Source organism: Thalassophryne amazonica, chromosome 10, assembly GCF_902500255.1.
Source record: "Thalassophryne amazonica chromosome 10, fThaAma1.1, whole genome shotgun sequence".
Classification (NCBI taxonomy): Eukaryota; Metazoa; Chordata; class Actinopteri; order Batrachoidiformes; family Batrachoididae; genus Thalassophryne; species Thalassophryne amazonica.
Window position 1 is genome coordinate 83,921,656 of NC_047112.1, and position 13,191 is coordinate 83,934,846.

The following is a 13,191-nucleotide window of genomic DNA, read 5'->3' on the forward strand; positions in this document are numbered from 1 at the left end:
GCCATTCTCAGCCTGGTCAGGTACAGTATGTGCTTTCAGAATACAACTTCCAGTTGTTATAATTAGCATGTACCCTGTCTCATCTATGGACATTTTTAAGATAGAACAAGTAAACGTTTGGCATTGTGTGCAATGGATTCCTAAAACAACTCATATTTTTAAGTCTTAAGTTCATTTAAATGATGATTACTCATTTTAACACAACATTCATGGATCCAAAAAACCACTACAGCCCCTCTAAAAATATTCAAATGTTTTTGCTATACACTGAAAACATCTGGTTTCAAGATTAAAAGACGAATGAGACCGTTAAGAATATCAACTTTCCCCCTTTTTCCCCCCGTTACTTGCAAGATCTATTAAACACTATAAACTTTTTCATATCATTAAATTTTAATGCCCATGTGAATGTCACAAGGAAAAATTTTTTTTTCTTTAATGTGGTTTGAGGAAAAGAATGCCATTTAGAAGAATAAAGTCCACTTTTCAAGATGAGTAAACATGCAAGTGTGATCAAAATCAACGTCATGGCTGTCCTGTGACTTTAACCAGTTTAGTAATGTCGCGTGACTTTAAAACCCTCACCAGCAAGCACAAAGTACCCACAGACAGCAGCAAGACTGAAGAAACAGAAGGTTTACAGTAATTATACATAAGAGAAAATGCATTTTAAAGTAAAGCTGGAAGAACTTCAACTGAAATGACAAAGTATAAACAGAAGATCATCAGGGTTTGCTGCTGAATATTAAAAATGGAACCACTTGACTTAAGTCAGTAAAAATGTGGCATGCGCTTAGAAGGAAATGTTGTACAATCTAAGCTTAAATGCCTCAATCTGGTGCACTTCTGAGAACAAAATTCATTGGCTAGAACTACTGTTCAGTACAGTGGAAGAAGAAACACGAAGCTATATATGATCTTTAGTTTTAGTTGATTGAATACTCTTCCCAGATTGTTACACAGTGTTTTTTCTTTTCCTTCTTGTGAAATATGTTAACTAGAAGCACTCAGAACGCAAACCTCCGCCAAGGCCAAAGGGTCACTGACATCACATGGAATACCCTTTGGCAAAGAGACTTATTCCACTTCGTTTCACGCATCTACCGTCATGTTTCAGATTCAGTGGTTAAACCCTTAGATCTTCAGCAAATGTATTTATAAAGAGAAACTGCACGAACTACACAGGTTTTTTTATTTTAACAAGTTTATTCAATGAGGAGAACCAAATAAATTATTGTTGTGTCTTAACTTAATTTTTTTCCATCCATGATTTCCAAAAACAATTTGGAATGTGGACTCATGACACCACAGCACACTTTTCCACTTTGCATCTGTCCATTTCAAATGAGCTATGGCCCAGAGAAGGTGGTTTCGTTTCTGGGTGTTGTTGATGTATGGCTTTCGCTTTGCATGGTAGAGTTTTAACTTGCACTTGTAGATGTAGCGATGAACTGTGTTAACTGTCAATGGTTTTCTGAAGTTTTCCTGAGCCAGCGCGGTAAGATGCTTTATACAATGATGTTGGTTGAGCCTTTTGAGGATGCTCCTTTTATACCCAATCATGACACTCACCTGTTTCCAAACAGGTGTTCTTTGAGCATTGATCAACTTTCCCAGTCTTTTGCTGCCCTGTTCCAACTTTTTGAAACGTCTTACGGGCATCCATTTCAAAATGAGCAAATATTTGCACAAAGACAATAAAGTTTATCAGTTTGAACATTAAATATCTCATCTTTGTGGTGTATTCAATTGAAGGTTAAAGAGGATTTGCAAATCATTGTATTCTGTTTTTATTTACATTTTACACAACATCCCAACTTCATTGCAATTGGGGTTGTACACGTTTTTGGAATTGTTACAATTAGATAAATAATAATGTAGTGTAGCTGTCAATTTGATTGGAGCATATTTAATTTTGACCACTGAGTAATTCTTCAATTGACCCCTACTTGGCCGCATATTGAAAATTTAAATGGCTCGTCGTTTTTTTCAATAGAGTAATGTCTAAGGAGTATTTGTGCTGACTTTGGTGCTTGCAGGATTGTTTCAGTTATCTGCTGCATCCCTATAATATCTGCTAGGTATTTAATAGGGGTGTAACGATACACAAAAATCATGGTTTGGTATGTATCTCGGTTCTGAGCTCACGGTCTGGTTCATTTCCGGTACAGTATGGGAACAAAATGCAAACCCTAAATTTACTTGTTGTTTAAACCAACAATTTATTCTAACATTATACAAACAGGAAAATAAAATAATTGCAAAGTGCTGCCTGGTAATAAGTTAAATATGTTCTCAAATAAATGACAAATGTATGAAATATTATAAAAAATAAATTCCTAGTAAACAGCTTTTAACAAAACCTTTCCACAAGTAAAGAGCAGCACAACGGTTCCAGCATGAAGCCCTGTTCAATTTTATTCAACCTTCATATTTTTTGCCAGAAAAATTAACTTGTCCAAAACTGTCACACTCTATAAGGGTTTTTTTTTTTTTTTTAGAGAGAATTAATGTTAAAGAATCCCTTTACTTTTGTACAATTAATTTTCTATCACTTTCTATTAACTATTCATTTAATGTTTGTTAATATATCTTTTTAAATAAATATTTGAAAACAAAAACATTGTGGGAGAGGCAAAAAAGTGAGTAAAACCACCTTAAAATATTTAGAACAACAAATACACTTGATTCTTGGAATGTTTATTTATTTTGCCATTAAAACTGGCCAACACCTATTAAAATAAAATAACTTATCAAGGCCAGGGCTTCTCAGTCTGGGGACTATTTAATCACAGCGCAGGTCAGTAGGCTGAGCGAGTCCGAGTGAGGAGGATTGTAGATATCCCTCCGTTCAGTGCTTTCAGGCTGCAGAGGAGGGGGAGGCCCGCTGTCGCTCAATAACAGAGACTTTCACTTTCAGTCGCCAAACATCAGAAAAGTCTTGGGTAACGCCAGGAAAAGTAGCTTGATTGGTCACTAGTCGCGTTTGAGAAAATAAGTCGTCAAGAGGGTTTGGAAAGTCACGAGAAAGTCACTAAGTTGGCACCACTGAATGTAAACACGCAACGCGAACTCACCCGTGAACCGCCCTGTACTGAACCGAACGTCCCGTACCGAAACGGTTCAATACAAATACATGTACCTTTACACCCTTAGTATTTAATGAGAAACACAGTTTCCATCAACATGACACAGTGGAGATTAAAAGTCTACGGGTCATTGTAAAAAATGATACATATTTTGATGATGTTGATCATAATGAACCCAGTGTGTGTACATAAGAGTCCTACCCAGATCATCGTTTGCTTTCTCCAAAGCAGCACGCCCCTTCCCCAACACGTCCACCTCAAAGACCAGCTGTGGTTTGGTTTCAACGCAGAATGAGGTAATGGGATGGTGGTAGATACATTCTGTCATACTGTCATACAGACATTCAATCAGTTCATCTACACTTCCATTTAGCTCAGTCATGTTCTCTTCCTTCTTGGGCTACAGGAAAAATAATAAACATCCCATTAGAAGCTGGAGCAAAATTTCAAACAACCCTGAATCAAGTAATTTTAGTATATTTAGACCTTGATGAGGAACCTGCGAGATAGCTCAACCCTGGTGACGTTAGTGAGACCAGCACTCTGGCAGATGGACACAGCATTAGTGGACCAGGCAGTGGAGAAATTCAACCTGAACAACAAAATAATTAACTTATTAATGTGATTTTCAACATTTCATTCCATATTAACTTAACATATGATATATGGACATGACGCTGACCTTGCCTGTTCATAATAACTAATAATCACCTTTATTTGTCACTGTGTATATCTCCTGTCCCTTTGCTATATTGCCTTCCTAGTCCAATTGTCACCGTTCCTCAAAATCTGTGCCTGATTTGTTCCAGTCAGACAAACAAAAACTATTTTAAAGTTTTAAAATGTAAATGTGAACTGTGGTGTGTAGACTTCATTCAGGAGTGCTGGTACCTGGGTCCAATTTCCACCAGTCTCTCCCCGCTTCCCTCTGTGAGCTTTGGCGTTTCAGACAGCGGCTCTGTCTGAAAAGACGGACGGAATAACCAGAGAAGAATTTCCTTCTCCTTCGCAGTGAGACTTTCACAGCCTGCAGGAGAAACAAACAAGTCAGGAACATAGTGAAAGTTTCCAAACCTCCTCTTCTCCAATCAGCTGGTGCAGCAGTGTTCCTGGATTGAATATTAATCAATCAACAACAACAAAAAAGCAACATCAGGGTTCCCTCTAGAATTTTACCCTCATTTTTATATTTTGAAGAGTATTTTCACCCCCATTTCAGGGTTTTAGAGGACAACTGCTAATTTGCATGCATTTTGAAATGTAAGCAGAATAATTCTTTACTTGAATTCCTATCACAATTAAGTAATTTCCGTCCATGCAGCTCAAACATAAATCAATGTATACAGGCTGGTTATGATACAAAGAATAAGGGTCACATGATTTGTAGGGGCCGGTCATTTCCGTAAAACAAGGCATACACTCAGCACATAAGATGAGCTGATACATGATACTGGGTTCATAAGAACAAGACAACACTGTAACACAGCTCTTTCCATAAAAATTTCAATGATGAAATATAAGACTGGATAAGTAGCCTTTATTTGACAGCAAGTCAAATTAGAAAAACAACACAGGTGCATTTTGAAATGTCTTAATCATCTTGTAATGAATGTTACTTCAGTTCTATTTTCTGAGAATAAATTATCATGCAGCAAAAACAGAATATGCACACACTGTAAAAAGTAGAAAACTTTGCTGACCTACAACCTTATGTTCTACAGCATATTTAATACTTTCAATACTCACTTTATTTGAGCTCACTCTTCTGTTATAGCTCCACCCTCACCCTCTCACTCCTTTCACACACACACTGCAGTTACAACGTGACTGGTTTGCAGGGAATCTAACTCCCCAGATTTGTCCTGAGTCACCTCCTCAGAGCATGCATGCTCTGGCTCAGAGCTGTACTGACTGACAACACACACGGCAGCTGCTGAAAAGTTGAGTGACTTTCAAAATAAAGCACTTGTAACTGCCGGCAAAAAAAAAAAACAAAAAAAGAAAGCTGCTACTCTGGGAGACACATTTTCACGTCCACGTGAAACATTGTGATGTAAAAACTTACCCTAAGCATTAAAAGAAAGTGAGGGGCGTAATGATCGAGCCAAATGGCAAATACATGAGAGTTATTGAATTTTAGTACTCTCACAGACTGGGAATGTAAACACCCACCTTGGCATTTTAGAGGGTGGAGAAAAGAAAGAAAAAAGAAAAAAAAACAAGAACAAAAGTTAACTCAGCTACAGGTACTTCTGAAACCCTGCATATTCACCAATCTTGACAAACATGCATTGTGAAAACAGGATGCACCTGAGCTCGATTTTGAGCTTCATGATTTCTTAGGTTTTTTTTTGGTTTGTTTTTATTTTTTGTAAATTTGCCAAAATTTCAAAAAACAAAAAAAAAAAACCCCAACTTTTCACACTGTCATTATGGGGAACGGTGTGTAGAACTTTGAAGAAAAACGTAAATTTAATCCATTTTGGAAAAAGACAATTATGGGGTACCCTATTTATTTCATAAAAGAGGCAATATATTCAAAAACATTTTAACTTTGTTTTACACTAAGACTACTTTAGACATTGCTTTTGTGTACCTCAGTGAAGAATTTTGGTGTTTTTGTCTTATGAAAAATGGATAGGGTATGTCTATTTGTTGAGTGAAAACAGGTAGTGCATCCCAAAACTTTCAATGTTAACCTATTTAATTAATGGAACATTAAGGCTTCAGAAAAATATAGGTTCACAGAGTTGTGGTGGTGCACATATACCCCACGGACTTTTAGAGCTTTTAATGGACAGGCCCCCAATACATCACAGACCTATTAACCCCCTATCTTCTGGCCGCTCTCTGGTCCTCGGGCCAAAACCTTCTGAAGGTCCCTAAGACCCGGTTTAAAACTCGGGGGGACCTGTCGTTTCAAGCAGTAGCCCCAAGGCTGTGGAACACCCTGCCCTCGTCTCTCTGTTGATTCCTTTAAAAAGCAGCTTAAGACACTTATTTAGACAAGCTTTTAATTAGTGCCACTACCTATTTGTTTTTATTTTGCTGTTCTAACCTTGTTGTATTCTATGCCTTGTATCTATTTTACTGCAGTCTGTAAAGCACTTTGTGATCAGTATCTGGGAAAGTTGCTATATAAATAAAGTTTACTTACTAACTAAAGGACTTTGTCTGAAAACTCAACAAAACCTGTGAGTTTTACAATGTTGATGAGTAAAACAATTTGGTAATCTCACTTTTCACTCTTAGAAATAATGCACTTTTTATTTTCTAGGTCAGCTCAATTTTGGGAGCTTGTGTTGGTGGTGTGCATTTCCAGTTCCACCACTTGACTGATCTGCATGGATTCTCAATTTGTGGCCGGCAGTCGACCTGAATGAAACTCACCATTAGTTGCAGGCCTAGTTTTCTCCCAACAGTTTTGCTGGTCATTACATTTTTCATCAAGTGACAAACTGTTCCATACTCACCTGTCAGCTCCACGTTGTAGCAGAGCTCAGTTGTGATTGACAGCTTGGGGTAGAGCTTGCCTGCCTTCTCTAAGGCCCGCCCCCTCACAGCTTCATTACTGTACAACCTCACTACAGCCATCACTGAAAGACACATGGAGACAAAAATCACTTCGAAAGAGGGACATTAACATCCATATACCCCGGTCACATGGCACTGTCGAAGGACAACAAACCAAAAAACAAAACGAGAAATTTGGACTTAAACTTTCGTCCAGCTTCGTTCCTGCAGCTGGCGCATCGTCAGAATTTTTAAATTGTTGAAAAATCTGAACAAATACCGCCGAAACTTTAATTTGTCCATCAATAACTAAAGATTCAACGAGCTGAAGGAAACACCATTGCATCACTATTGAATTTTTGGGATGAAAAAGCAACATTTTCATACATAAACAACAGTGTTAGGAAAGTTTTATCAACTACTTTATCTATTTGCGCATGTTTAAACTGTTTGTGGCTGGCCTGCGTGTGCATGTCTTTGGGAGTAGCCTTCATCTGGCAAGGACAGTTCCCCATGACTGTTGGAGAACATAGAATGTGAAGACAAAATCTCTCACCTGGTGTAAATTCAAACAAAATCTCACACCTACAACTACTGCGGATATGAGGACAAGGCTGGCTATGATCTGTATTATACTCGCTTTCGGTCACATCATTGTGAATGTTTCATTTTGATTTTGTTTAAAGTCTTCACTTCTTTTTCTTCCGTTAGTTTTGGTTTTGTTTCTTTCCTTTCCTTTTGGTGATGAGAAAAGGGTCGGATCTTCTTTTTCTCTATGATTTTGACATTTTATCCTTCGTCCAGCTATCGTCGTGTGCTGTGTGACCGAGGCATAAGACCTGAGCTGATGCAAGAAATATTTTTTGAAGAAAATGGTGTCACTGTATGTTGACTGCAGGGTTTCAAGAGGTTAACTATAATGAACTGCTGCTACCTGTTTCCCTGGTGGACTGACTATTCGGCAACCAGACAGAACGGTGCTCTTATATTTAATGCAAGGTTGTAATCATCTCTTTCGTTTTAGTTTTGATGTGGTCAGTGTACACCTATGCAATAATCATGCTGTCTAATCAGCATCTTCATATGCCACACCTGTAAGGAGGGATGGATTATCTCAGCAACAGAGAAGTGCTCACTAACAGATGTAGACAGATTTGCGAACAACATTTGAGAGAAATAGGTCTTGTGTGTATACAGAACATGCTTTAGATGTACGAGTTGAGCTCATGGAAAATTGGAGCAAAAGCAAGTGTTGCATATATATATATATATATATATATATATATATATATATATATATATATATATATATATATATATATATATATATATATATATATATATATATATATATAAAAACGCACACACAATGCATCCAGAAAGTATTCAAGGTGCTTCATTTTTTCCACATTTTATGTTACAGCCTTATTCCAAAATAGAGTAAATTATTTTTTTCCCCTCAAAATTCTACTCACAACACCCCATAACCCCATAATGATGACATGAAAAAGTTTTTTTTTTTTTTTTTACATTTTTGCAAATTTATTAAAAAATAAAAACTAAGAAATTGCATCTATATTCACACACTTTGCTCAATTCTTTGTTGATGGTCCTTTGGCAGCAATTAGTCTTCTTGAATATGATGCCACAAGCTTTGTGCACCTATCTTTGGGCAGTTTTGCCCATTTCTCTTTGCTGCACCTCTCAAGCTCCACCAGGTTGGATGGGGAGTGTTGGTGCTCAGCCATTTTCAGATCTCTCCAGAGATGTTAAATCGGATTCAGGTCTGGGCTCTGGCTGGGCCACTCAAGGACATTCACAGAGTTGTCCTGAAGCCACTCCTTTGATATCTTCATGGTGTGCTTAGGGTCATTGTACTGCTGAATCAATCTTTGTCTCATCAAACCAGAGAATTTCGTTACTCATGGTCTAGGAGTCCTTCAGGTGCCTTTTGGGTCATTCCATGTGAAATCATCAGGTGCCTCCCAGGTTACCGACTCGGATTCTCATGATTTTTTTTTTTCTTTGCAAGTACCTACAAATATCTAATGAACACATGCAAAATATTTCTGCTTAATTCCAAGTAGTTTTTTTGATATAATTTTTTAAATAAGGGTGCCCACAATCCCATTTTTCACTCGAGAACAACTTTTGAGCTTTTTTTCATTTTTAAAAGGCATTATCTCAGCTAAAAATGTAGATATAAACCTCAAATTTGGAATACACCCTATTTGGGCACCTCAGATACCCTTAGTTATGACCACAATGTTTTACACACATATAACTAGTACCCCAGATCAGTGGTGGGCACAGTTCCGATAATCTGATAACAGATAATTATCGAAGATAAATTTTTGTCCGATAACTTTTAGACCGATGACGTAGTAAACAAAGCTGAACAGCGGCAAACATTTTTAAAATTTAAATTCAGTTGAGTACCTACCTGTTACAAGTTTCCTAACAGATGTATAGTTCCACCCTCTGCAAACAGAAGAGAGCTGCTTCTAGAAGAAAACACTCTATCCTCTACAGGCAAAGGAGAACTAGTCACACAGGGAAATGACGTCACCGACACGCGTGAAAAAACTCACGCATGTGCATGAGGGTTCAAGCATGACTGGTGGAATCGCACGTCATTCAAATCCATATAGTAAAAAAAAAAAATTAAAAGTGTCGGTTTCTTATCTAATAGACCTCGTACATATATATTCAACATTGTCATTATGCTGTATTGTGTACAATTTTGAGGGGGGGGATTTCACCCATTTTGAAATGAGGCTGTAACATGAAGTACTGTGAATACTTTCTCTTTGCACTGTATATATAATAATAATCAAAATATCAATTGGACTAGTGACCTGATATTGAAGATTTGTTGATCAGTTCATCAGTTATACTCCAGACAGACATACACACAGAGTCGCTAAAAACAATACTTAACTCCCTTTCTGGGGGTGAAGTAAAAAAAAAAAAAAAAATTAAGTAGGTGAGAGGAGGGCGATGGCACTATCGTGGCATTGGATGCCACTTCCATCATGGACTCAAAATGGGTGACCTTCTGCAATTAAGGCCAGCGCTCTGACCGAACCAGTGTAAAAATTCACCAGCACTGCATTGTTTAAAATGCCAACACGAAAACAAAATGTCAATGACGATGGATCCCACAACGTTCCTCTAGAGGTTCCTTCACAGTGCCAGAAAGCAGAGGTGAGAATCGTTTACCTCCAGAAGAGAAGTTGTACACATGCAGGCTCCTGTTTGTTTGTGTTCAATCAGACATTTTTAAAACAGGCAATTCCTTTTCAGAGCTCATAAGTTATTAGGTTAATCAATATAGTTCAAAGTCACTTTTGCAGCCAGTTTTCTTTAGGAAAGCCAGGAGTTATAGGCTTCTGTGACTGCAACTTCAGAAACTGTGCAAAGTCCAACTTTGGACACAGTTTCATGGTGGAAGAATCCTACAAACCCTTCTGTGTTGGTGGCTTCCCTCACTTGTCTCCCTCCTGCACAGTTTTTGACTACCAACAGATTCACCACGCAGTACCTTAATGTTTGTGTGTCTTAATGAGACTGAGGTAAATTAAGTCCAAGACATATTCAGTGACTTGGAAATGTTTATGTATCCATCCCCTGACCGCCTGTCTAAAGATAACCTGGCCAAGTGTTGATTTAATTTAAAATTAGCTCGTCCAATAACTTGTGGCTTCTGGAAATTAAGGGACGGTGTACAAACATGATCAAAAATAACCCTCTCACATAGTTTCATTCAAAAATTGCACTCTTACTTCAGAAAAATACGGTTTATTTACCATCCATGCGTTAGCAGATTTAATCCAAATGACACAAACGCCTCGACAACTGAGGTTTTCCTTAAATAATAACAGACTGCGAGCTTTCTCTTTACTCATTTATCTCAGCGTGTCTGCAGTGATTAAACTGACGCGGACAGCTCGATACGATATTTAAAAACATCGTTTTTACTTCTTGTCAGTATTCCGTCTCACAGCTGTGCGGAAGCTAACGTGCTAACCTGTCATCGAGTTTACCAGCAGCTAAACATACTCAGGTTTGTTAACTGATTACCTTACGTGCAGCAGCTTCAGCAGACGAGGTTTGTTCGTTAAGAAAAGTTTAGTTTTGTTCGACTTTCCGAAGACGGAATCACGCGCCTCCGAACCCGCGTGTCAAAGCGCGTGAAAGCGCATGCGCAACACAAACAACCACAGTAAGATGAAGAAAATTAGTATGATTTTTTTTTTTTTTACACATATACACACAAACACAAAAGGAAAATTTGGGAAGAAATGGGACACATTTTTTTAAGTGATCCTTAAAATTACATGATGCAATTCTTGCATTTACTGGCCCACATCACATTCCAAACAAACAAACAAACAAACAAATAAATAAATAAATAAAGATGTTATTCCAAAGCAGGTGATTGTAAATCGTGATTGGGTGGTATCCACGAAAGGCTGCCTTTGAGGAGCAAAAGTGGGCAGAAGCTCTGTAGTTTCTCAACAAATGTAAGAAAAAAAATGACTGGAAAAAATAAATAAATAAAAAAAATAAAATAAAATAAATAAGGTGAGAAGGGATTTGCAAATGTCTCCCTCTACAGTTCATTGCATCATTAAACAATTCAAGGAATCTGGCAGAATTTCAGTGTGTAAAGGGCAAGGACGTAAGCCTCAACTGAATGCCCATTATCTCTGATCCCACAGATGGCACTGCACCAAGAGCCATCATTCATCAAGATCTGATATAACGGTTTTTACTGAAATTGATCTTTGTCACCATTTTTGGTGTTTTTACCCCATAACTCCAGAACATTCAGTCCTAGATAGTCCAAACTATACCTTTTTGGAATAATTATGATCAGACAAATAATGTAGTATAGTTTTAAACGTGATTGAAGCATTTTTGCATTTTGACCTCCCTGTAATTTTTTATTGACCTCTAGCTGGGTCACCCTGGAATGATTATCATACATTTTTCTGTCAGCCGTGGTGCACTGAGGCTGGATTCTAACTGTTGTTTTGTCACCTTACATGGTACCAATTAGGTCAAAATTAATGACTGGCTCATAGACTAAAAAATACACACTTGGAAATTACTCTAAAGCTAAATGCTTTAGACCACTAAGTATTTTTGTGATCACGTGTATTACAGGGTGTGTACTGCCATAATTTCAACCTGTATTTCATTTATTTAACAGATTGTCTCAGTTTGTATTCACTTTGTGACTGAAGCACATAATTCTTTTGCATCAAGGTTAATACATTTTAATAATTTTGATTTGATGTCATAATCCTTAATCCAAGGTCACCCATTTTTGTGCACAACTGGAGCTGCAAAAGCTTTCTCTTCACTTTGTTTTTAAACATTTCTAAGTCTTAAATGTTATTTTTATTATATGACAAAAAAGTTACCACCTTGTGTAGTGACACTAAGTGGGCAACTATCTACGTAGATATGAAAGTACACCTTGTATTACTTTGTTAATGAACTCTGCATGAGAAAACTTGGAAAATACTCTACATGAACTTTGCCTTTATGCTGATACTGTCCTTGAGTTAATCATTTTTAATAGTGAGGGGAAATGTATCTCTAAAATGTGCCTTTTTAACAATGTTGAAAGAACAGTGCAGCACATATCTATTCACTCAAACAAACCAAGAGTTGCAGTCTTAGATATATTTAATAAATTAAAGCCAAGATACAAAAAACAATGTACATGTCATACCTCCACCTACTATTCTTTCTTGAAACAATGTTATTTTCCCATCATGCCCTCAGAACAAGACCATAATAAAGCATGAGGGTCAGCGTAGAACCATTTAGTGGGGAGGCACAGCAAAACAATTGTGCATTTTGTGATAAAAGCATCAAATTTGGCACACATATTTTTAATTAACTAATGTTTATTTTCAGATATGGAGCCATTCTGGAGCTGACCCTGTAATGAGCTACAGGGGTCAATAAAAATGACACAAGAGTCAAAATTTTAAAATGCTCCAATCATGTTGAAAACTATACCAAAATTACTTGCCTGATCATAATGATTCCAAAAAGGTAGTTTGGACTATCTATGACTGAATGTTCTGGAGTTATGGGGTAAAAACAGCAAAAAATGGTGACAAAGATCAGTTTCAGTTTGTACAGGGGTCAAAAGTTAAAGTTTTCAACATAATTGGAGCATTTTAAAATTTTGACCCCTGTATAATTCTTTACGGACCCCTGTAGCTCAGAGGTCAGCTCCAGGATGTCTCCATATCTGAAAATAAACATCAGTTAATTTAGAATATGTGTGCCAAATCCCATGCTTTTACCACAAAATGCACAATTGTTGTGGAAATTTTAGCTAAGCTGCACCACTAGTTCAGAAAACAGACAGCTCACTCCACAGCTGCACTTTGCCTCCATTCTGAAAAGTCTACCTGCCCACCAATACCCCCCGCCCGCATCCCCCCCCCCCCCCGAAACCCCACCCTGCCCCAAAACACATACATGCTACATGTTTGCAGGCACCTTGGATAAGACAGAAGGATTATGAGATAAAGTTTATCAGAGACGACAAAATCCAATT

At 37.5% G+C, this 13,191-nt stretch overlaps 1 protein-coding gene and 1 long non-coding RNA gene across 3 annotated transcripts in view; one reads left to right on the plus strand and one right to left on the minus strand.

Annotated features, from left to right (window-relative positions):
• pfas (phosphoribosylformylglycinamidine synthase) overlaps positions 1-10,822 on the minus strand; it is a 37,653-nt gene extending 26,831 nt beyond the window's left edge. The window contains exons 1-5 of one of the 2 annotated variants that reach the window (XM_034180381.1): positions 10,691-10,822; positions 6,563-6,685; positions 3,981-4,116; positions 3,576-3,681; positions 3,291-3,489 (exon numbers count right to left, since the gene is read on the minus strand). In XM_034180381.1, coding sequence (XP_034036272.1) covers positions 3,291-3,489; positions 3,576-3,681; positions 3,981-4,116; positions 6,563-6,683 — 562 coding nt within the window. In that variant the 5' untranslated portion in view covers positions 6,684-6,685; positions 10,691-10,822. Of the gene's footprint in view, positions 1-3,290; positions 3,490-3,575; positions 3,682-3,980; positions 4,117-6,562; positions 6,686-10,685 lie in introns of both variants that reach the window. The other variant, XM_034180382.1, reaches the window with a different exon arrangement.
• A 1,477-nt stretch (positions 10,823-12,299) lies between these two features.
• LOC117519082 lies at positions 12,300-13,191 on the plus strand. The gene is made up of 2 exons (XR_004563167.1): positions 12,300-12,445; positions 12,984-13,191. It is a non-coding gene; the product is annotated as an uncharacterized LOC117519082 (long non-coding RNA).